At 42.1% G+C, this 26,054-nt stretch overlaps 1 protein-coding gene across 1 annotated transcript in view; it reads right to left on the bottom strand.

Moving 5' to 3' along the window:
* aacs (acetoacetyl-CoA synthetase) overlaps positions 1-26,054 on the bottom strand; it is a 150,994-nt gene that overhangs the window by 34,039 nt on the left and 90,901 nt on the right. The window contains exon 11 of the mRNA XM_068055069.1: positions 5,935-5,999. Within this exon, the coding sequence (XP_067911170.1) occupies positions 5,935-5,999 (65 nt within the window). The remainder of the gene's footprint in view (positions 1-5,934; positions 6,000-26,054) is intronic.

Raw genomic sequence — 26,054 nt, forward strand, 5'->3', positions numbered from 1 at the left:
GGTCGCCATTTTGAAATGTGAAAAAAAAATAACACTGGTAACTCATATTACAACAATGTGGCATGGTTTATTGAATAAAGTAATTCTACAAGGATACATTTAACCACAATCAAAACATTTTAAAACCCATCAAAATCATTATCTTCGGCATCCGAAAGGAAGAGTTCATGGAATTCATTAAGTCACTTTGGCAATGGCATCATCCCCGTAAGGATTCCACTCTGGATCAGATGTGGTGCTTTCAGTTTCATAATCATCCCTCCACAACAAATTGTCTCCTTTCCATCTAGTGAATTGGATATTATGTATTTTTGAATGATCTCTTGACAGTTTGTGCACTAATAGCATCCCACGATTTGTTGACGAAACCACACAAAACATCAAGCGGGGCAGCTGCATATTTCTACTCTTTGTGAAGGTTTTTTCTCCGTCAACTATCCACCTATACCATTCGGTGCGGACAGGATCCTTGAATGGCTTGTTGAGGCACACATCCAAAAGGTTGAACTATGGACGTTAGACCCCTTGGTATAACTACAATGTGGGTGTTATTTCTTTGCAGGCATCTCTTGATCTCATGGGTTATATGGGATCTGAACATGTCCCACACTAATAAGCTACATTCTTTATGTAGGCCACCGAAACGCCTATGCCACACATAATCAATCCATAACTTCACTCCTTCCACATCCATCCAACCGTCGTCATGGACAAACACAAAATTCCTGCAGGGAACTTGATGTTCAGCATGATTTTACATTTGACAATTACCATATCCTTTAATTTCGTTCCATCGGTCATGCAGGCTAGTACCACCATGAATCTGGTCTTCTCATGCCCTATAGTTTTCACTAGAACTGTTTTCAAACCTTTCCACTCCACAGTTTGGTTGCTGGGCATATCGAAATTCATGGGCGTTTCATCCATGTTGCCAATGTGGCATAATGGGTACTTGTGTTTTTGCCGCTGTCTGATGATGAATCACTGGAAACCGGTAATTTTGGCATCAAGGTCTTTTGGTTGTCTCTGAGCAATCTTGGCCTTCTACAGCAACACTAGACATTTTTGTTCCAGAAAGCGGCTACACCAACCAGCTGTTGCTCTGAAATCTTTGCTGGACTCGGGGTTTGATTTGGCCCACTTAAGTCCATAAATGCACACAGCATTTCTGGTGACGATGTAACCATTCCAATTCCTGCTTATCTAGATCAGGCCAGTGACTGGTCCCTGCTCTTGTGGCGCATTTGGTCTTGGGCATCTTCTTCAGGGTGGATTCCTCCTTCTTTCATTCTCGCTCCAGTTTTTCACGATCAAAATCCCTGCTGCAACACACTTATTTGATGAGTTAGAAAATGTTACAACTTTTAGCTTGAAATCAGCTTCATACTTCATTTGGTTTGCTGGAGGTCCCATTTCTCTTCATCGCTTTCACGTGGGGTCTGCTCTGTGTGGGTGCATCTTCATAACACAGCCCATATCGCCTGCTTGACCCATTGCACCCAGTTATGTGGTAGTTGAAATATGCATTTGTGGAACAAAAAATTGAGGCTGACTACCAATGTGAGTATACCATGTTGTGGCTGAAAAAGGGGGACGGGAGGTCGACTTCTCTTTGGCCTCCTTGTCTCGAGAGACAATGGGTAAGCGCCTAGAGGTGGTCAGTAGTTTGTGGAGCAGCGCCTGGAGTGGCTATAAAGGCCAATTCTAGTGACAGACTCTTCCACAGGCACTGCAGATAAAATTGGTTGTCAGGGCTGTTACACAGTTGGCTCTCTCCTTGCACTTCTGTCTTTTTTCCTGCCAACTGCTAAGTCTCTTCGACTCGCCACTCTTTAGCCCCGCCTTCATGGCTGTCCGCCAGCTCTGACGATCACGGACAACTGACTCTCCCTATTTGTGGTCAATGTCACAGGACTTCATGTCGTGTTTGCAAACATCTTTAAAGCGGAGACATGGACGGCCGGTGGGTCTGATACACTGAACGTATGCAAAAGCATGATTTTTGGGGCCGGAAAAATGGTGTAATCTTATATGCCGCGATCTACGGTAACTGTTCTTTCGCTTCAGTTCACTGAAAGTTAACTTATTTGTCTCATTTGAATGATAAATTCATTTTATTTAAAACACCTGTAAGCTTTAGAATTGAAGATGCATTTGCAATTATGCCATCTGAACAAAAGTTCATTAAGTATTTTTTTAATGCTTTGAGTCAAGAATTGTGATAATTATTGAATACCGGGTTCTAATAATACATTATAAAAAACATGGCATGTTATAAATAAATCCATTCAGCTTCAACTTCACCAGTTGAACAAATATAATTGATGAGAACTTGATACATAAATACTTTTATTTATTTTTATTTAGAGATACAGCACTGAAACAGGCCCTTCGGCCCACCGAGTCTGTGCCGACCATCAACCACCCATTTATACTAATCCTACACTAATTCCATATTCCTACCACATCCCCACCTGTCCCTATATTTCCCTACCACCTACCTATATTAGGGGCAATTTATAATGGCCAATTTACCTATCAACCTGCAAGTCTTTGGCATGTGGGAGGAAACCGGAGCACCCGGAGGAAACCCACGCAGACACAAGGAGAACTTGCAAACTCCACACAGGCAGTACCCAGAATTGAACCCGGGTCGCTGGAGCTGTGAGGCTGCGGTGCTAACCACTGCGCCACTGTGCCGCCCCTTTCTCAGGCAAACAAATAAAATCATGACAGCATACTGAATAGAATGGCAAAAGTTTAACCATTCTACATTCATCGTTGGGAATGATGAGTTTGGCCCAGTTTTGCAAATTGACGCTAATTATTCAAGGTCACTTTGAAAGCATCAATGTTACATGATTAGCTGCACAGATCCTTTATTATTAAGACTTAATCAAACTGTTTTTGACTTGAGGAAAAAGCATCAGCCTTGTTTGAACCAAATGACCTTTTCTTATTGATAAAATTTCTCCTGGACTTTTGCTCTAAAATAGACGTTTCTGCCAATTCTCTGGAATCTATCAAATCAAAACCTAACCACTAATCTTTGAAAGAAAACAATTTAAAAAGGCTCTAAAATCTTCTACGTACTGGCACAAAAAATCACTCAAGCATTCTTTGATCTCAGCAGGAGTATTCTCAAGAATCTGTAGTGAAGTATTATTTAAAAGGCTAATATAGACTTAACGCGTAAAGTGTAGGTGGTATGAGTGACAGAATTGCAGTAGTTTCACAGGAAAAAAAATTAGAACTGTTTCACACACTTCCTATGGACCAAAGGAATAATAATCCGTTACAAGTAAATTTTCCAAGGGTTCAAATAGTTGCGCATGATTGACAATGAATCCATGTGAAATTAAGTTATTGTTACGGCAGCTGATGTCAAAAGAAACCTCAGCAGATCTGGAATGCACTGCCTGAAAGAATGGTGGAAGCAGATTCCTTAGTAACTTTCAAAAGGGAATATGATAATTACTTAAAGGGAAAAAAAGTGTCCAGGGCTCTGGGGAAAGAGCAAGGAGTGGGACTAATTGGATAGCTCTACCAAAGAGCTAGCAAAGGCACGATAGGGCAAATGGCCTCTTTCTGTGCTGTATCATTTTATGATTCTGTGGGCTGGATTTTGAGATGGCGGCAGAGGTAGGTTAGAGGGCGGGCACGCCAGCACATTCATGCTGCAAGGCGGCCTGCCGGTTGCCAGATGTGAAGCCAACTTCGTAAGATTTTCGGAGGATGGCCACCCAGTAGCCAACAGGCAATTAAGCTCGTTAAGGAGGCAGCTGAGAGGTAGTTTAAACAGGAATTGAGATTGTACCAGAAGTGCATGGGCCCCATGTTGGGTCAGCACTTCGTCCAAGCAGATGAGGCAGCTGCTCAGCAGCAATCCCTTGACTAAGATGGCAACCATTTAGAAGTATGCATCATTAAACAGAAGCTCATGCACATCCACTAACACGCCATTCTTGAAGCAGAGTTGAACCATTGGGATTGGTGATGGAGAGTGAGGGTCTTGGAGGACGTCTCTTTCATGGAGGTGCAAGGGAAGTTTGGCAGCTGAGATCCTAGTACCTGACACTGTCTCTGATAATGGGGGCCACCTACTCAGAGGTGGACTGGACCAGTGGGGAGAAGCAGCGGCCCGAGCAACAAAGGCAGTCACATGGTGCCCAAGGATGCAAAGGTGCTGGTCAAGGGACAGGAGGGACCAGAAGGCGATACTCGCAGAATCAAGCGTACCACCAGAGGCTCAGCTTCCTGATCCTATCGGAGCAGCAGTGCCAACAACAGCTTCACCTATCTAGGCAAATGGTGCCTGAGTTGTGCACACCACTAATGTGCACGACCTAATGGCTCAGGGGGAGACACCCTATGCCAGTAGCTGTCAAGCTGGCAGTGACCTTGAACTCTCCAGCTTCAGACTCTTTTCAGGAGTCAGCAGCTGACCCATGTGGAATCGCTCAGTCAGCAGCCCAGAGATGCACTTTTTGTGAGGACATCTGACTTTGTTGTCTTCGGCACAGATATAGTCAGTCAGGCACAGACGGCCATGGGGTTTGCCTCAATGGCAGGATTCCGTCAGGTGTAGGGTGTGATTGACTGCACCCATGTTGCCATTGCAGCCCCGTCATCTTTGTCCAAAGCTTTCATCAACAGGAAAAGTTTCCACTCAATAAAGGTTCAGCTCACGTGCAACCATCGTCAGTGCTTCCTTCAGGTTTGGGCAAGGTTTCCGGACAGCTGCCATTCTTCATTTATTCTGAGGCAGTCACAGGTGCCACAGCTGTTTGTTTCACCACACAGCCTCCATGGATGGCTCCTTGTGAACAAGGGAGATCGGTGAAGAGATGGTTTCTGATCCATGTGCTAAACCCAACACTGAGGCACAGGAGCGATATAACCGCTATCATCTCAGCACAAGGGCCCCCACTGAGCAGGCTATCGGCCTCCTGAAGATGTGATTCTGGTGCCTTGATCGAATGGGAGGCACCCTGCAGTACACCCCCTCAAGGGTTTCTCGCATTGTTGTTGTGTTCTGCTGCACTCTGTACAACATGGCTATCCAGAGAGGAGTAGAACAGAAGGAGATCCACGGCGAAGAACATGCTGCCTCATCAGAGGATGAGGATCTCAAGGCGGATCAACCGGAGACGCATCAAGACAGCCGAGAGATCGGATTCATGTGGTCACACTGACCATTATGGCTGGGAAACCCAGGATGCCCTGACCCAGGAAAGCTTCACCTGATCATTGCAGAACCTTCAATGGAAGGCTCTAAATCAGAGTGTCATTTTATAAATAACAGCCCCTCTCCAGAGTACTGATAACCATGCTGCGGCTGCTGACCTCTCTGGCAACCTCTGGACTGCCTCTATCATGACCTCCAGGGAGGTGCAAAATGAATTCTGACAGTCTCAACCAGTTCCTAGCGAGTAGGAGTCCACAGCATGGTTTGGTAGTTAACTTGCAATCGAGTTAGGTAGGCCTCCCTACCACAACAGACTGTCATGTTACTGCTCTGATAGACTGTTACCTCAGGGCTGATTCTCTCTGGCTGCTTGCACTTTGAATCCAGACGGGGCCCTTTAAGTGGGGCCTGCTACTTCTAACTCCTGCCTCCTACTTGCGCCCACCGTCCGTCATTGGACAGATATCATAGAGGCAATCCACTAATTGGTCGCCTCCTGCAAAATGCTGACATTTGCCGCATTCCAACCTGTGGCAGTTTTGGGACCCAGAAATGGTTCCGATGTCAGGGTGCTGACGAGATTGGGACAATCCAGCGCTATGATTCTATAACATAGATCTCAAATAAAACATTAATTTAGTGCAACAAAGTTGGAATATTCATAAAAATAAAACAACCTGCAAGAATCCACAACCAGTGTTATAAAACAACATTAAACATACTTTCTTAGATAGAGCAAGTATTACCTGGTTTCAGATTTTTTTCTTCAAGAACAGCCAGCCATTTTGCACCAGTACCAAGTATCGTAATTCTGGGGAAGAAAAGGGACAGAAGGAAAGACAATGAATGCGAACTTCTAATTTGCTTTCTTTTGTTGTGAGCTTTGGGCTGCAGTTTTTATTTTGCCATTTTTTTTTTGTATTCACAAAATGAGAGATGTTAGTGCTGCAGAACGTCAACATTTTGGATCAAACTCAGCAACAAAGTATGGATCAGGTGCAATTAAAGTTCCTCTCCTTTAAGGCAAAGGGTTTTAATTCCAGTGCCCATACAACAGGCTTTGAGCCACGGTCACATTTTCTTTTCCCACAACAGCCACAGGTTGTGGCCTTCTTAATTTACTCCCCAACCATGCTGTGGAGTCCTACTCACTAGGAACTGGTTGAGACTGTCAGAATTCATTTCTTGCAAGACCGTCAGAGTAGAGAAAGTAGAGGAAGAAGAGGAACAACACTTTGTATTTATATAGTTCCTTTAATGTAGTAAAATGTCTCACAGGAGCATTATCAAACAGAATTTAACACCAAGCCACTAAAAATGACATTAAGGTATTTGATCAAAGAGCTAGGTTTCAAGGAGCATTTTAAAGGAGGTAAGAGAGGCGGAGAGGCTCAGAGAGGGAATTCCAGACTGTAGGGCCTTGGCAGCTGCGATTCAAATCGAGGATGCAGAAGAGGCCAGAATTAGAGAAGAACAGATGTCTGAAGGCTGTAAAGCTGGAGAAGATTACAGATATAGGTCCTTCTCTGACGAGGGATATTGAGGGTCTGGTCAGGACAAAGAAGGAGGCATATGTCAGGTATAGGCAGCTGGGATCGAGCGAGTCCCTCGAGTATAGGGGGATCTAGGACGACACTCAAAAAGGAAATTAGGAGGGCGAAAAGGGGCCATGAGATTTTCCTGGCAGATAAGATAAAGGAGAATCCTAAAAGATTCTATAAGTATATTAAGAGTAAAAGGGTAGCTAAGGAGAGAGTAGGTCCCCTTAAGGATCAGTGTAGCAATCTATGTGTGGAGCCGCGGGAAATGGGCGAGGTCTTAAATGAATATTTCTCGTCCGTATTTACCGCGGAGAAGGTCATGGAAGCTAGTGAGTTCAAGGGAGGGAACACTGATATCCTGGAGCATATCAACATTACAAAGGAGGAGGTGTTAGAGCTTTTGAAGCGCATTACGGTGGATAAATCCCCAGGGCCTGACCAGGTATATCCTAGGATGCTATAGGAAGCAAGGGAGGAGATTGCTGGGGCCCTGGCGGAGATTTTTGTATCATCGTCAGCCACGGGTGAGGTACTGGAAGACTGGAGGATAGCTAATGTTGTGCCTTTATTTAAGAAGGGCAGCAGGAATAAACCAGGGATCGATAGGCCGGTGAGCCTTACATCAGTGGTGGGAAAGTTATTGGAAGGGATTCTGAGAGACAGGATTTATATGCATCTGGAAAGGCAAGGTCTGATTAGGGATAGTCAGCATGGCTTTGTGCGTGGGAAATCATGTCTCACGAATTTGATTTGAGTTTTTCGAGGAGCTGACCAAGAGGATTGACGAGGGCAGGGCAATGGACGTTGTCTACATGGACTTTAGCAAGGCCTTTGATAAGGTCCCACATGGTAGGCTGGTCCAGAAGGTTTGAACACATGGGATCCAGAGTGAGCTAGCAAATTGGATACAAAATTGGCTTGGTGATAGGAGGCAGAGAGTGGTGGTGGTGGAGGGTTTTTCATATTGGAGGCCAGTGACCAGTGGTGTGCCACAGGGATTGATGCTGGGCCCTCTGTTGTTTGTCATATATATTAATGAATTGGATGTGAATGTAAGGGATATGATTAGTAAGTTTGCAGATGACACCAAAATTGGTGGTATACTGGACAGTGAAGAAGGTTGTCTAAGGTTACAACAGGATATAGATCAACTGGGAAAGTGGGCAAGTGAGTGGCAAATGGAATTTAATGCAGACAAGTGTGAAGTGATGCATTTTGGGAAGTTAAACCAGGGCAGGACGTATACAGTGAATGGCAGGGCCCTGGGGAGTGTTCTTGAGCAGAGAGACCTTGGGGTGCAAGTACATTGTTCCTGAAAGTGGCAACACAGGTAGACAGGGTGGTGAAGAAGACATATGGCATGCTTGCCTTCATCGGCCGAGGCATTGAGTACAAGGGTTGGGACGTCATGTTACAGTTGTACATAACGTTGATTAGGCCGCATTTGGAGTACTGTGTGCAGTTTTGGTTGCCGCACTACAGGAAAGATGTGATTAAGCTAGAGAGGGTGCAGAACAGATTCACAAGGATGTTGCCTGGTTTGGAGGGCTTGATTTATAAAGAGAGATTGGATAGGCTGGGTCTGTTTTCCCTGGAGCGAATGAGGCTGAGAGGGGACATGATAGAGGTATATAAAATTATGAGAGGCATAGATAGGGTAGATAGCCAGAGTCTGTTTCCCATGGTAGGGGTGACTAAAACTAGAGGGCATAGATTTAAGGTGAGAGGAAGGAGGTTTAAAGGGGAGCAAAGGGGTACATTTTTCACACAAAGAATAGTGGGTATCTGGAATGAACTGCCTGAGGAGGTGGTGGAGGCAGGAACAGTAGCGACATTTAAGAGGCATCTGGACAGGTACTTGAATGAGCAAGGCATAGAGGGATATGGAATTAATGCAGGCAGGTGGGATTAGTATAGATAGGCATTGTGGTCAGCATTGACGTGGTGGGCCGAAGGGCCTGTTTCTATGCTGTATGACTCTATGACTCTAGGGAGGAGAAGGCCATAGAGGAAACTGAAAACAGGGAAGAGATTTTTAAAATCAAGGCATTGCTTAACCATGAGCCATGTAGGTCAGCGAGCACCAGGGTGATGGGTGAACAGGACTAAGGTGCAAGTCAGGACATGGGCAGCAGAGATTTGGATGACCTCAAGTTTATGGAGAGTAGAAAATGGTCAGGAGTGCATGTCAAGTCTGGACATAACAAAGGCATGAAATGAGGGTTTCAGCAGCAGGTGAGCTGAGGAAGGGGCGGAGTTGGGTAAAGTTACGAGGGTGGAAATAGACAGTCTTAGTTTATTTTATATTTATTTATTTAGAGATACAGCACTGAAACAGGCCCTTCGGCCCACCGAGTCTGTGCCGACCAACAACCACCCATTTATACTAACCCTACAGTAATCCCATATTCCCTATCAGCTCCCTGCACTAGGGGCAACTTCCAACAGCCAATTTACCTATCACCTGCAAGTCTTTGGATGTGGGAGGAAACCGGAGCACCTGGCGAAAACCCATGCAGACACAGGGAGAACTTGCAAACTCCGCACAGGCAGTACCCAGAATCGAACCCGGGTCCCTGGAGATGTGAGGCTGCGGTGCTAACCACTGCGCCACTGTGCCGCCCAGTTATTCGTGAATATGTGGTCAGAAGCTCGTCACAGGGTTAAATATGATACCAAAGTTGTAAACAGCCTGGTTCAACCTTGGACAATTGCCATGGAGAGGACTGGAGTCTATGGTTTTCATCAAAAATTCAGATCGTCACAGACAAAAGAACAGCATGCTAACTAACGCACGGTGCCATGTAATTTTAACAATTACTCCAAGAAAATTACATTTTCTGTTAGGGTTTACTCCCTTAGCCTTGGTCTCTCCCGAGACGCCCACAAGGCAGTGGGGTTGTTAGGGCCCCTGCTCAGGTGTAGGTGGATGCCGGTGGGAGGAGGTAGGGGGTGCGGGAGGGGACGGGGTGCGAGGGGGAGGGGTGCGGTGGGAAGGGGTGGAGGGAAGGGGTGTGTAACAAGGAAAAAAAAAGTGTTTACTGTCAACCAAAGAGACAAACTAGTGGCAAACGTAAAAGCCAAGCAACTGAAACTACGAGGGTCACTATGAAAAAGTAAGCAAGCAGTTCTCATTGGTCGAAAGAGGCACAATGTATGAAAAATTAGTTTGTTATATTTACTATCTCTTTAATCTTGCATAAAATTAATTTATTAGTCTAAAGCATCTATAAACATTTCGCTGCATACGAGATCTAGAAAACTATACTTGTGGAAAAGGTAATAAATTCCATCCTCTAATCAACAGGGTCTCATCTCATATTTTTCAGTCTGAGGTGTCGTTTTTTTATGTAGGTAGAGAAAATGCCCTTTCATGAACTGAGCTGAACCTTTAACTACTTTTTATCATTTTACATTTTCCACAAAGCTTTACCAAGATACACATGAATAGCAATTATAATCCCAGAAGTTACATTTTGAACAGTTTATTTAAAAAGTAAATTGGTAATTTTAAGAAAAAAAATTATGCCTTCGGTAGCACAACAACGTGAACTGGATGTTTAGCCTGCCTGTTCACCCATATAGGATGAAAACTGGTAATGCAATGTATCAACTATTTTAAATGGCAGAAGATGAAACTGTTATACATAACTAAAAGTACACAGTTGCTTGTCCAAATGCATTCTTCTTCTTTGGCCTCCTTGTCTCAAGAGACAATAGGTAAGCGCCTGGAGGTGGTCAGTGGTTTGTGAAGCAGCGCCTGGAGTGGCTATAAAGGCCAATTCTAGAGTGACAGACTCTTCCGTGGTGTTTTGGTCGCTGTGAGGCGCTAATGGAGTGACCTCTCCATGGCGCATGCCTGGGCGGACGTATGGAGGTTGTGAGTTACCCAAGCGCGAAAACCCCCCCCTCGGCCTTCCTGGTGGGGTCCAAAGGAGTGCAGAGCACGACGTCTGGCACCGGTATGGCTGCAGGAACTGCCAGAAACATGCCAAAGGTGACACATGACCGACTACGGGGTTCCGCTCCGGATTTTCTGTTAGGGTTTACTCCCTTAGCCTTGGTCTCTCCCGAGACGCCCACAAGGCAGTGGGGTTGTTAGGGCCCCTGCTCAGGTGTAGGTGGATGCCGGTGGGAGGAGATGGGGGGGGGGGGAAGGGGGTGCGGGAGGGGACGGGGTGCGAGGGGGAGGGGTGTGGTGGGAAGGGGTGGAGGGGGAGCTGGGAAGGGGTGGAGGGGGAGCTGGGAAGGGGTGGAGGGGGAGCTGGGAAGGGGTGGAGGGGGAGCTGGGAAGGGGGCTGCTGAGGGGTAGGGGAGGGGGTGGAGGGGAAGGGGGTGCGAGGGGGGTGAGCTGGGAGGGGGGAGCGGGGGGGGGGGAAGGGATGAGGGAAGGGGGTGCAGGTAATAAAACATTTCATCAGCTCTTGTTTGCAGTGAAATGCTGCAAGTAACCAGAGTCAAGGCTACAAACTGGATTTAGGCAGGTTTAGTAAAAGTGCATTAGAAGAATGCAAATATACCTGCAGAAGACAGGAAAAAGGATATTCAAAACAAATGAGGAAAGTGGCATAGCTACACCATTTTGTGAGCCTTTGTTAAATTCTGATCATCATACCATTTGTGTCAGATATTATGTAGGTCACTCATTCACAACAAGGCCAAAACAAATACGCAAATAAGAATCAGTGACCTGATTTAGTCATGATACTCTATAGCGTTACAGAATTTTATGACTTTAGCTCGAAGCATGGCAGGATAAAGCTCCAGCAAATAAAATGTGTGCATTCATGGGCTTCCTTGCTATTTACAGACTACAAAACAGATGGTGAACTTGTAATTAGACATCCTGAGAATTTGCCCCATGTCTACAGCATTTAATGTAAAAGAATATGGCAGATTAATGCAACCAGTTTAACAGAAAAGAAGTATAAAAAAGCAATATACTGCAGATCTTGGAAATCGGGAATAAAAACAGAAAATGCTGGAAAGACTCAGCCGTTCTGGCATCTGTGGAGAAAGAAACAGGCTTAGGAACATTTCAGGTCTGTGACCTTTTATCAGAACTGGGAAAGTTAGAAATGTAATAGGTTTTGAGCAAGTGGAAGTGGGGAGGCTGGGAAGAAGAACAAAAGGGAAAGTCTGTGAAAGGGGGGAGGGCAGGAAAGATGTGTATCTTGGTAAAGCTTTGTGGAAAATGTGAAATTATAAAAAGTAGTTGGTGATTCAGCTCAGTTCATGAAAGGGCATTTTCTCTACCTACAAAAAAAAAATCTACCACCTCACATTGAAAAATGTGAGATGAGACCCTATTGATTAGAGGATGGAATTTATCACCTTTTCCACAAGTATAAGGTTTCATGGCGCAAGACCTAAGGGAGTGATAATGGGACAAGTAAGGAAACAAAAGATGTGTCTACAGGAGGTGTGAATGGCAGGATCCTGAATAGTTGCTGTCCGGAAGCAAAGTAAAGGAAATACGAGGATAAAAACAAACCAGCAAAAAAAAACAATATAGCTGAACTCAATGTTGAGTCCAGAAGGCTGTGAAGATGCTGTTCCTTGAGCTTGAATTGAGCTTTATTGGAACAATACCACAAGCGAAGGACTGAACGGTCAGAGTGGGAGCAAGGTGAAGAATTAAAATGACAGGTGACTGGAAGCTTGGGGTCGCTCTTGGGCTCATGGAGGTGTTCTGCAAAGCGGTCACCCAGTCTGCATTTGATCTCCCCAGTGTAAAGAAGACTGCATCATGAGCAGCGAATACAGTATACAGGCTAAAAAAAGACATGGTACAACTAATGCAATGACGAGCAGGAAAGTTTCAAGTGTCGACTTGACTGGTATTGCTCTTACCTCAAATTCAGAAGGAGGTCTGAGTTCAGGGAATTAAACAAATAATCTAGGCTGATACTTTAGTACAGTGGTGAATAAGGGTTGTGTTTAATTTTTATCCTTTACCATTTTCAAAGCTGAATGCATGGCAAGATACATTGATTGGAGGTTGATATCTAGTATGTAACAGTAATGAGGCGAGCAAATGGGGTTTATGTGCACTTAGGGCAGTCATGTGCTTGGTTAGCAGAGAATATCAAGGGTTGGTTTTCTATTACTTTAAGTCCAGCTACCCATCTGAAAAATGTTAAAGCAGTTTTGTCATTCTGCACAGGTGGACAAACAATATTGGCAACTGTGGGGGAGGGAGGGAAGAATCTACATGAGATAAATAACGTAAAGGTGCTGAAGGAAACAGGGAGGAAATTTGTGGTGGTCTGCCTAAAATCTTGGAGGAATCACTAGACACTGAGGAAAGTCTGAAGGACTGGAAATAAATTAGAAAAAAACATAAGGAAGTAATTAGAAGGGGTAAATCATGCCTGACAAACATCCTTGACTTCTTCAAAGAATTACAAATAAAAGATTATGTACTCTTATTAGTTTATTTAGGATTTCAAGAAGCTTTATTAAAAGTTCCACACAAAAGACTTCTAATTAAACTGAAGTTGCAGGGTAGAACAAGAGATGGAGTATTTGTGAACGTGGATAAAGAGAAAGTGTTAAGCAGAGTTTCACAGTGATTAGCACTGGATCCTTGTGTTTTTTAAATCTACATTAATGACCTGGTGCCCAAGAACAGATGCGTGTTCGTCAAACTTGCTAATGACATTAAAGTTACTGCATCCCATTATCCTGACATAAGCAACGCCATCCTCTAAGATAACAAGGTTACTTGAGTAACAGAGTAGAAGAAATCTCTCAATACTGACAAGAATGGAAAACACATAATTAGCAGACTTCCACCTTTAACAATTTCATCTGACCTACTGTTTCTACAGCAAATACCTCATTAGTGGTGTTAAAGTCAGTCACAGTTAAAACCTGAAGAGTGGCATAACTGGAGGAAGATTCATTATGTTATAGGTGCAAGAAAGCAGAACTGATAAAATAATTAGTTGTTATGTACTTGAGGCTACTTAAAACATCAGAAAATTGCTCAGTACAATAGGATCAACCAACACCTAAAACAAGTGATCTAGTCATTCACTTCATTGCTGTTTTTGGGATCTTCTGGTAAGTTGACTGCCATGTTTCTTACAACAATGACTGCACATCAAAAGTAATTAATTGATTGTAAAGCACCTTGGGATGTTTTGAGGTCATACAAGTTCTTCCATTATACAGCTGTCCCAAGCAGCAAACTCGGAATCATCCCCACCCCTTTACGAGTTGTCAAATTTGTTTCTGTGACCCACCGCCCATTAGGACTAGCTTCCAACTAGGCTAATTGGGGATCTTATTGAAATAGGTGCCTCAGGTCAAAACTCTATTTTTATTAACCACATACTTATCCAAGTGGTTGGCTGCTCTTCACACTATAATTTAAAAACTTCACCAACATAATTTGACTGACAAACAAAATTCTACTCAAAACCATTTCAAGCTCTACATATTGCAAAAGGTGAGGCCAAGTTTTCTTGGAACTAAATGTATTCTATTCCACTAACACATGAAATAAGTATATGTGTCAATAGCAGCCTGCTTCCTATCGTTCATTTTGACACCATTTTGTCACAGCAGTTAGTTCCAAGCATTCCAGGTACCTTTAAAATGAACTGTGCAACAAAAACAGAAAAATTCAGCATGAGTCATGGAAAATTGACCAACTATCTTCTGATGCACTCCAGCTTTTTCAGCACATGCACAAGTGTGGAAGATTAAAGTGTATCGAAAAAACATGTTATTTTCCCATAATTTTTGTATCTTCTAAATATGGATGGTGGGGGAATGGTTTCAGATTTCCTCCCTTTTAGAAAAATGTTGAGACGCTTGGAAAAGCTGTCAATTCTTTCAGTCCTAAAACACTCATCTGAAAAATGGAATGATCTTGCATTCTACTTATCAAATTTGGATAGTAACCTGAAACCTGGAAGAAACTAAAGATTGGTACAAGAATCAGGTACTCTTCCCCCGTGTTCTTGTCATTTTATTCAAAAATAGCTTTCAATTGTTTTCTTTTAAGAAACCTGTCGGAGTAATGGGCAGAAACTCAAATCGTTGCTTCCCTTATCATTGGCAAACAAAATGGTATCAGGAATCCACTGCAGAAAGGGGAAAAAATTAGATGGAAAGGGTTAAGAGACAATCTTTTCCACCCATATAAACTATCTGGCCAAGGCTATACCAAAGTAGCATGTTCCAATCAGATCTGTAACTTTGAAACATTCGGTCCAATCCTATGTAATGTCTTCAGCTACTAAAAGCTCAACTTGTGCAGGCTAAAAATTAGTCTGCACAGTAGTACAGTACAAGTTACTTTCAATGACCTTTTTTTTTAAAAAAAAGCTAAATGTCAAATGCCAGCATCCTATATATGTTAAGAATTTCCCTCAAGCAAATAGGTTCTGTTCAAACCTGCAGATGATATAGACAAATAGATATGCCAACATTTAGCATTAGTGAAACTTGTGAGGGTTCTTTATAATATTTAGCTAACTACTGAACGACCATAATTTTCCCTATTTATCAAATACCAACCTTTATTGGTCTATACATGAACAGTGAGAAGATAAATCAAAAAAAGTGGCTTTACAACTTTATCAGTAAGATCTTATTGATAGCATTACCTACATAATAAATTACTCTGTTGCTCCACTTACGTGATCTAAAAAGTGTTTGAATGCACAAATGAAAAGAAAAAACATGTACCTATATGATGTCATAATATGCACTATAGGTTTACTATTATATACGCTAAACTCTTACTTTCCATAAGGCGACAACATGGAGACAAAGTTATGTATTTTACTGACGGTCTTGTATTACAGCCCAGGCACATCCACATCATATAATCCCTGGGTAAAATAGTAGATAATCACCTCAAAGGTTTATGTTATTACACAACTACTGATGCACCATCACAATCTTTCAGCTGAACACTGGTCACTAACTGCATTTCAGTATAAAACAGAAGTGGAATTGTATTCAAAGCAGTGCTACCATAGAATCCAACTAAGCCTAGCAAGATAAAATAATTCTAAGGTAAAGACAAATTTGAAAAGGAAGGTAAAGAATTCATGATATAAATCTAACTCTCCCTGGTTAATGTACACAGGTCTATCTTGGATTGTTCGCTTCAAGAGGAAAAAGGTACAATGTAACAGTAAAATCTCCATCCCAATAAACTGTCAATTGTAACTCTTGCTAAGACATCAAATGCAGGTGGCTGGCTCAGTCTTTTCTCAGTTGGTAACGCAAATTATAAATCCATGGTCCTGATAGGTACACTACAATTCGCCTCAGTGACTCTGAGCTGTGGAGAAGGAAAAGTGACTTGGGTTCCTGGATATGGGTGGCAGTATAATCAGATTTGGTTATGATGGTTGTATCAAGGTGTGCACTATAAATCATGGGTACTCAGGCAGGTTTCCCCGAGTGTGACTGGCAGCCAAGGAAATTACCCCAGCAAGGAATGGAAGGGAAACATTGCAGAGACAATGTTAGGGCGGCGCAGTGGTTAGTACCGCAGCCTCACAGCTCTAGCGACCCGGGTTCGGTTCTGGGTACTGCCTGTGCGGAGTTTGCAAGTTCTCCCTGGGACCGCGTGGGTTTTCTGCCGGGTGCTCCAGTTTCCTCCCACAGCCAAAGACTTGCAGGTTGATAGGTTAATTGGCCATTATAAATTGCCCCTAGTATAGGTAGCTGGTAGGGGAATTGAGAGAAGGTGGGGATGTGAGAGGGTAATGGGATTAATGTAGGATTAGTATAAATGGGTGGTTAATGGTCGGCACAGACTCGGTGGGCCGAAGGACCTGTTTCAGTGCTGTATCTCTAAATTTAAAAATAAAATAAATAAATAAACTAAAGACAAATGCTGAATGACCAGATTCCAGTCCATACCCAAAAGTACTATTCAGATGACTGAGTAGATAAACACAATGTGTGGTACAGCAATGAACCATACAAATAACACTGATGTAAGGTTTCTCCCTTAATCCATATTTTAATCTCCAACACAACCGAAACTGGTAGTGAGAGATAATTCGCTACAGAACCCAGAATTTGAGGGCACAGAGGAGGCAGTGGGGTTGGTGGAATGAAAGCAAAACAACAGAGCTAAGATTCTCAAACCTGACCACTAGCCATGAATATGTATATGCATTTGATTTAGGTATAGTGGTTGTGTTGCCACTTAGAATCCAGCCTCTCACAATGAATGACAAGATATCAAAGAGTGACTACCAACCGGAAAATACTAGCATGAATAAAGAGGAGAGAAAACGAGAGGGGAAAATAGTTTAAAAATGTGTTTATTAACATTTGAAAAGACATTTGCCTTTCACTGCAACTAAACAGATTGATGTTTTAATGTCATTCTTGAACTATGTGAAAGACAGTAAGGTGGCATGAGGCATTAATTGTTGTGATTGTACGGTATGCTAAATATTTGCATATTATAATAGCCAGAAAAATAGCGTTACCTGCTGTAGTATTTAACAAGTTGAAAGCTTTAAATCAAAACCTCAGAGCAGAGGATCAATGTATGATTATTTCAAACATTATGGGGAGTAATTTTAACCTAACTCGCTGGTGAGAAACCCACGGGATCAGGTGGAATGCTGATTTTACACACCGCCCAATATTACTCGTTGACTTCAATGGAGAGTAAAATCAGGCAGAGTATAAAACGAACAATTTCATCAATTTCCCACCAGTCAAGTTAGGGTAAAACTGCCCCCATGGTCTTAGAGCATTGCATCTAATCCAGGGTAGTTAAATTAATTTGTCTTTGCCCATGCTTGGATGTGAATAGAAGACATTCTACAAAGAAGAAGGGACCTAACATGCCAAGTTTCTGACGCAATGAGCAATGCAATCTACCGAAGAAACAATTGCATGGCTGACTAATTTATTCAATTTTTACTAAAGCAACCAATTACTTTATGGATGGATTTAAAATCAGTTCTATCAACTGACAAATTAATCAATAACCTAGTAACAGGAGGTACAATTGACAGTTTATTGGGATACAGTTAGATGGGATTCAGTACCAAAGTAAACCCTATTGCAACATTTGGACTCAAAGGGATACTTCAAGAGAAGATTTCGCTGATCAAATGTTGAACAGACTTTCAAAAACTGTCTCGTCATGTTTGACAACTTTTCTCCCCGAAAAAGGATTGGTTAATTTTGATGCAACAGTTGGAACAAATTAAAATATCACCATTGAAATAATGCGGAATTAACAGCAGAATCAAGTAAAGTTGAGGTAGTTACCTTTGAAATGTTACATTGACTGTTTCAATTAGAGAAGATATAGACAAGAATAAGTAAATCCAAGAGATAAACTAAGTATTCTAAGTTTGACTGGTGTTTGTCAGGTTACCAAAAGTTAAATTAAGGCTTAATCAAGTCAAAGAAGACCAAAAGAAAAAATTAAATGTTCTTAAAGGTAAACATAGAATTGAATAAATCCTATCAGATTGATAGTTAGACAATAAACATTACACTGTATATTGTAATTCTCTTGAAATGGAAATGCAGATATAGAAAAACAAGAAACCAATTTTAATTCTCACATGTTAGGGGGTTGATAATATGAATGGACTGCCCTATTATTTTAGTGGATAAAACGGTGGAGAAAAGATCTGTTTTAACCTATCTCTGTAATAATTAATTATGAGGAGTATGGTGATGCTTTAAAAAGGAGTTATGGGCAAGAGAGGAGAATATGAGACCAGCCAGACCCTCTCTCCTTACTTTCCTTAAGTGCTAGGGTACTGTCTCCCAGATGTCATTAGTCCTTCATTAACCTAGCTGACTCTTCAAGTGAGAGTCTGTACAGTTGGTTGTGGCAGACAGTCAAGTGGTGATTGTGCCTTTACTCAATGTCCACTTTCCCGTGGGGTCCACTAGGCACCATCCCCAAACAAATTGTTTATTTCCATTTATGGGTCTCAACAGAACAATTCAGAGGTTTTATTGGATCAACTTGAACTAGCATGTCAATCAGATGATTTGTTAGAGTGACCCACAGTTAAAGTCAAGAAAGAATAAATATATGTGTCCATTTGTGTGGTTAGAATGCACTGACTCTCCTGTCTTTCTTTTTCCAACTCCTCTTAGTACATTCTCTGTTACTCTAGGGGTCTCTTACTGCTCCTCTTCTCTAGGGATCTCTTCCCAATAGCTGTCTGATGCCTCTTCCACAAGAATCAACTTGTTAGCTGAACATCGCATTTCCCTCACTGCATTCTACAGCAATCCAGATAAAATGATTATACATGCTCCAAACTGAGGTTTTGTATAGCTGCAGGTCTAAATCCAGTAGGAAGGTCACAATGTAACAATGTAATACTCCTACTACTGCTCAGTATCATAGTACAGTAAAAAATGAGTGGTTATGGAGTAAAATACTGACAGAAAGCTTGTTGTAAAGCAACACTTATTTTCAATTGTGACAACGAAGGCTGGAAGAGTGCACTGTCTTTCTCTAGTTCCACTTCGCCACGGGTCACAACATATATTTAAATGTTTACCCAGTTACTGATACAGCCAATCTTATACCCTATTTTTATTTCAGAATAAAATCCACCAAACAGGTTTCTTTAATAAACAAAATTATTAATTTATTAAAAAAACAAGACTTATTCAGTAAAGATGCAAAGCATTCACACACAGATTGAAATATGAAAGTTCCCTTTTAACTTAGCCCAACACACACACGTTAAAGAAAAAATAAAGAAGTTTTCTCTGCAGAGATCTCTTTACAAAAAGGACAAAAAATATTTTGGCCAAATACTTGTTAATTCTTGAAGGAAAAGAAGAAAATATGGAATTATATCAGTTGTCTCTTTATTCTGGCGTCCAAATACATGTAGACGACTGTCACTGGAATCTTTTTGGAGCAGTTTTCTTCAGGCAATGTTGAGGATGGGACTGGCAGGCTTTCCAGGAGAAATGCGGCATCAGGGGTTTCAGCTATCACACACTAGATTCGTAGGGTTTCTCAGAGAGGTGGAGAAAGGATGAGCTGGTTGCTTCTGTCTTGGCAGGCTTACCCCAACTGACTCAAAACAATCCAAAATGAAACCAACTCTTAACCACCATAAATCTTGACATGTCACTTCTCTGTAAACAATTCCCCCAGTCACCAAGGCTCCTGTTTATTTAGCTTAAGACATGTGACATCTAATAAGGGTTGTTTTTAAGCAGAAAGCTCAAGTCCCAAATACTTCCAGTGAACTTTAAAAAAAAACAAAGTCCAGCATCTATGGAATCACTTCAGTCCTCCAAAGGAATCCATTTCCATAATTTTAAAACACGAGTCCTCACAAAATCTTTAAAAAATAGACGTACTTTCATAACAAAATATTGTAGCAGTAATCTACACACATCCTATTTAAGTCTTTAAAACTGAAAATGCTGCGGTATCAGATTATTAGAAAAATGTGCCTTTATGGTAAAACTTGAAAATGATCCTTGACAGTCATGTAGTTATGCAAATAACAGAATATTCATAATGGCAGGCAAATCATGAGCTCGATATATTACTTTTGTTAACTTAAATAATCTGAATAACACACTAAGTATATGTGGGTCAGAAAAATGAGCGTTCGAGTTTGAACAAAGAACAAAAGAAGAAAATTACAGCACAGGTACAGGCCCTTCGGCCCTCCAAGCCTGCGCCGATCCAGATCCTCTAGCTAAACATGTCGCCTATTTTCTAAGGGTCTGTATCTCTTTGCTTCCTGCCCATTCATGTATCTGTCTAGATACATCTGAAAAGACGCTATCGTGCCCGCGTCTACCACCTCCGCTGGCAACGCGTTCCAGGCACCCACCACCCTCTGCGTAAAGAACTTTCCACGCATATCCCCCCTAAACGTTTCCCCTCTCACTTTGAACTCGTGACCCCTAGTAATTGAATCCCCCACTCTGGGAAAAAGCTTCTTGCTATCCACCCTGTCTATACCTCTCATGCTTTTGTACACCCTCAATCAGGTCCCCCCTCAACCTCCGTCTTCATAATGAAAATAATCCTAATCTGCTCAACCTCTCTTCATAGCTAGCGCCCTCCATACCAGGCAACATCCTGGTGAACCTCCTCTGCACCCTCTCCAAAGCATCTACATCCTTTTGGTAATGTGGCGACCAGAACTGCACGCAGTATTCCAAGTGTGGCCGAACCAAAGTCTTATACAACTGTAACATGACCTGCCAACCCTTGTACTCAATACCCTGTCCGATGAAGGAAAGCATGCCGTATCCCTTCTTGACCACTCTATTGACCTGCGTTTCCACCTTCAGGGAATAATGGACCTGAACACCCAAATCTCTCTGTACATCAATTTTCCCCAGGACTTTTCCATTTACTGTATAATTCACTCTTGAATTGGATCTTCCAAAATGCATCACCTCGCATTTGCCCTGATTGAACTCCATCTGCCATTTCTCTGCCCAACTCTCCAATCTATTTATATTCTGCTGTATTCTCTGACAGTCCCCTTCACTATCTGCTACTCCACCAATCTTAGTGTCGTCTGCAAACTTGCTAATCAGACCACCTATACTTTCCTCCAAATCATTTATGTATATCACAAACAACAGTGGTCCCAGCACGGATCCCTGTGGAACACCACTGGTCACACGTCTCCATTTTGAGAAACTCCCTTCCACTGCTACTCTCTGTCTCCTGTTGCCCAGCCAGTTCTTTATCCATCTAGCTCGTACACCCTGGACCCCATGCGACTTCACTTTCTCCATCAGCCTACCATGGGGAACCTTATCGAACGCCTTACTGAAGTCCATGTCTATGACATCTACAGCCCTTCCCTCATCAATCAACTTTGTCACTTCCTCAAAGAATTCTATTAAGTTGGTAAGACATGACCTTCCCTGCACAAAACCATGTTGCTTATCACTGATAAGCCCATTTTCTTCCAAATGGGAATAGATCCTATCCCTCAGTATCTTCTCCAGCAGCTTCCCTACCACTGACGTCAGGCTCACTGGTCTATAATTACCTGGATTTTCCCTGCTACCCTTCTTAAACAAGGGGACAACATTAGCAATTCTCCAGTCCTCCGGGACCTCACCCGTGTTTAAGGATGCTGCAAAGATATCTGTTAAGACCCCAGCTATTTCCTCCCTCGCTTCCCTCAGTAACCTGCGATAGATCCCATCCGGACCTGGGGACTTGTCCACCTTAATGCCTTTTAGAATACCCAACACTTCCTCCCTCCTTATGCCGACTTGACCTAGAGTAATCAAACATCTGTCCCTAACCTCAACATCCGTCATGTCCCTCTCCTCGGTGAATACCGATGCAAAGTACTCGTTTAGAATCTCACCCATTTTCTCTGACTCCACGCATAACTTTCCTCCTTTGTCCTTGAGTGGGCCAATCCTTTCTCTAGTTACCCTCTTGCTCCTTATATATGAATAAAAGGCTTTGGGATTTTCCTTAACCCTGTTTGCTAAAGATATTTCATGACCCCTTTTAGCCCTCTTAATTCCTCGTTTCAGATTGGTCCTACATTCCCGATATTCTTTCAAAGCTTCGTCTTTCTTCAGCCTCCTAGACCTTATGTACGCTTCCTTTTTCCTCTTAGCTAGTCTCACAATTTCACCTGTCATCTATGGTTCCCTAATCTTGCCATTTCTATCCCTCATTTTCACAGGAACATGTCTCTCCTGCACGCTAATCAACCTCTCTTTAAAAGCCTCCCACATATCAAATGTGGATTTACCTTCAAACAGCTGCTCCCAATCTACATTCCCCAGCTCCTGCCGAATTTTGGTATAGTTGGCCTTCCCCCAATTTAGCACTCTTCCTTTGGGACCACTCTCATCTTTGTCAATGAGTATTCTAAAACTTACGGAATTGTGATCACTATTCCCAAAGTAGTCCCCTACTGAAACTTCAACCACCTGGCCGGGCTCATTCCCCAACACCAGGTCCAGTATGGCCCCTTCCCGAGTTGGACTATTTACATACTGCTCTTGAAAACCCTCCTGGATGCTCCTTACAAATTCTGCTCCATCTGGACCTCTAACACTAAGTGAATCCCAGTCAATGTTGGGAAAATTAAAATCTCCTATCACCACCACCCTGTTGCTCCTACATCTTTCCATAATCTGTTTACATATTTGTACCTCTATCTCACGCTCGCTGTTGGGAGGCCTGTAGTACAGCCCCAACATTGTTACCGCACCCTTCCTATTTCTGAGTTCTGCCCATATTGCCTCACTGCTCGAGTCCTCCATAGTGCCCTCCTTCAGCACAGCTGTGATATCCTCTTTGACCAGTACTGCAACTCCTCCACCCCTTTTACCTCCCTCTCTATCCCGCCGAAAGCATCGATATCCTGGGATATTTAGTTGCCAATCATGCCCTTCCCTCAACCAAGTCTCAGTAATAGCAATATCATACTCCCAGGTACTAATCCAGGCCCTAAGTTCATCTGCCTTACCTACTACACTTCTTGCATTAAAACAAATGCACCTCAGACCACCAGTCCCTTTGCGTTCATCATCTGCTCCCTGTCTACTCTTTCCCTTAGTCACGCTGACTTCATTATCTAGTTCCTTACAGGCTTTTGTTACTACCTCCTTACTGTCCACTGACCTCATTTGGTTCCCATCCCCCTGCCACATTAGTTTAAACCCTCCCCAACAGCGTTAGCAAAAGCACCCCCAAGGACATTGGTTCCAGTCCGGCCCAGGTGTTTTGCATGGATCATTAATGGAATTGAAAATCTGATACCAGCCATTGTTAATCCATCTGGGCAAAAAGAATACAGGTGCATTTTTGTCCTACCCATGCCATTGAAACTGCTTATTGATCAGTGCCTTTAGTAATATTGATGTATATAGAAGCTCTTGGCTATTTGATCCTCCTCCAGAATTCTATTGTATACTTTCAGTAACCTCCAACTTGATTTTGTCTTTTACCAAGGCATGGAAGCCAACTATGGTTTGCATTCTTGATTAACTGGAATCCTAGTTTGTTCAAGACAACCAAAAAATCAGTTAACCCATTCTGTTCAGACCCACACATGGAGGTAACCATGTTGCTTGGGAACAGTGTCATTTTTAATACATACAATCCTGTAAAACGATTCCTAATGGTAGAGGCTTATTGGGTTCATACCCTTTTAGTGCCCTCTGAATCTGGTTATCCAAAGCTAGTACACGGACTCCATTTTAATCTGACACAGTGGCGCAGTGGTTAGCACCGCAGCCTCACAGCTCCAGGGACCCGGGTTCGATTCTGGGTACTGCCTGTGCGGAGTTTGCAAGTTCTCCCGTGTCTGCGTGGGTTTCCTCCGGGTGCTCCGGTTTCCTCCCACATGCCAAAAGACTTGCAGGTTGATAGGTTAATTGGCCACTATAAATTGCCCCTAGTATAGGTAAGTGGTAGGGAAATATATAGGACAGGCGGGAATGTGGTAGGAATATGGGATTAGTGTAGGATTAGTATAAATGGGTGGTTGACGGTCGGCACAGACTCGGTGGGCCGAAGGGCCTGTTTCAGTGCTGTATCTCTGAACTAAACTAATCTTCATACCAATATAGCTGAGGCAATAAATTATGCTCATAAAGACACTTTCCAATTTATGAGCACTGCACTCTGTTGCAATGAAAGCCATTTTCCTTATGTTTTTTATTTGTCTGTTAGGTTAAGTCCATTAAGTGAAAGTAAACTAAATCTGCAAAAATATGAGTGAACCCAAATTTATGGTTATATCAATAATTTATAATAGTGAAAAAAATTAAAAGCAAAATAGTAGAACATTGAACTTTTGGCTGTGACAGCACACGTATAAAACAGTTTCAGCTAAGCTTTCAAGCATTCATGATTTTATTTTTTTCACTGTAATACAATGAATAATTTTCAACAAATTCTTTTTAAATGAAGCTCACTGAAGTCAACGTTCAATATCTGTACATTAGTACTGCCACACGGCAGTTTGATTGCAAACTGCAACCATTTCGTGTTTCCTACTTGATAAGGATTGTGCTGAAGGTTGATACTTAAACCACTTAGCGTCAGGGAAATGAAACTTTATTAGGTCGGTTAAGAATAGCGAGTCAGATGTCACGCAGTAACCTGCTCCCCTCCTCTACCCTACCCCGCCCCACCTCCCCTCCCATCAATCACTTGCATCACAGCTCATCTCCTAAATGATGATACAGTTTTTGCCAATCCTGAGCCAAGAACCTGTTTGTTCTTCTGCACATGGAAAAAGGATGTAGCCAAGTTATTTTCTTATTCACCTCAGTATCCTGGAGGTGTGATTTATAAAAATGCTAAAATATAATTTGAAGAGAAATTGGTCAAGGTTTTAAGTGGTATGTCATTTGAACATGCCCTCCTTTATAAATGGCAACTTATTTTTGGTTTAAAACAGTCAAATAGTCACTAACAACTTTTACACCATGACCTCAGACATTTAGGTATAAAGTAGCTATTATGACCACACAAGTTCCTTCATAATCCTATTTGCTCAAACAACTGCTAGACTGTCTGCTAATACCTAAAATCAGTGTAACTAATTCAATTATAGCAGAGTACCAGAGTTTAATAAATTGAAACACACTGAAAACTCATCTCTCACTTTAAACAAACCACTTGTGCAACAATTTACATTTACACCATTAGAAAACATTGTGATCTTATTAAGAAAAAATGAATTAAGTCCTAATATTCATATCACTGATGCTCAAAAATGAAATCACTTCACAGAATTTAAGTTTCACAGTGGGACTATGCTGGTTATTTTTAGGAGTATGAGCAGTATACAATATTTTAACGTGCAAAAAGCCAAAATATATACCCTGCCCGACATCACAGTCACTTTAATTTGAAAAGATATAATGTGCAACAATTAAAGCCCCTACCCCAAAAAAAGTATTTTCAAACCTCCACCTGTACAATAAGTAGAAGCAAAACTTACTAAAACATAGCTGTTCACCTTGATTAAAAAAGGGAACATTGTGTATAAATTATAATATTTCCATATTTTTAAAATAGAACCCAAAATTCCAGAAATTACCGTTTGCAAAAGGTTGATTTTTTTTTCAACGCATTCCTTCCCCTACGCCCTCCACTCTGAAGAACAATGGGCCCAATTTTAACTCTGTGAAAGTGGGTGGGTTTTGAGCAAGTTAAAATCTCGCCCTATGCTTCCTCTGTCTAATCAATAATTTGACAAATACGACTGAGCATTTTGAAGTAGTTTACACAAGGTTGTCATGCATGAAACATGAGGAGGAAACTGCCGTAAGTGATTGATTTTGCAATTATTTTATATTTTTACTTTGTT

Source organism: Heterodontus francisci, chromosome 23 (genome assembly GCF_036365525.1).
Source record: "Heterodontus francisci isolate sHetFra1 chromosome 23, sHetFra1.hap1, whole genome shotgun sequence".
NCBI lineage: Eukaryota > Metazoa > Chordata > Chondrichthyes > Heterodontiformes > Heterodontidae > Heterodontus > Heterodontus francisci.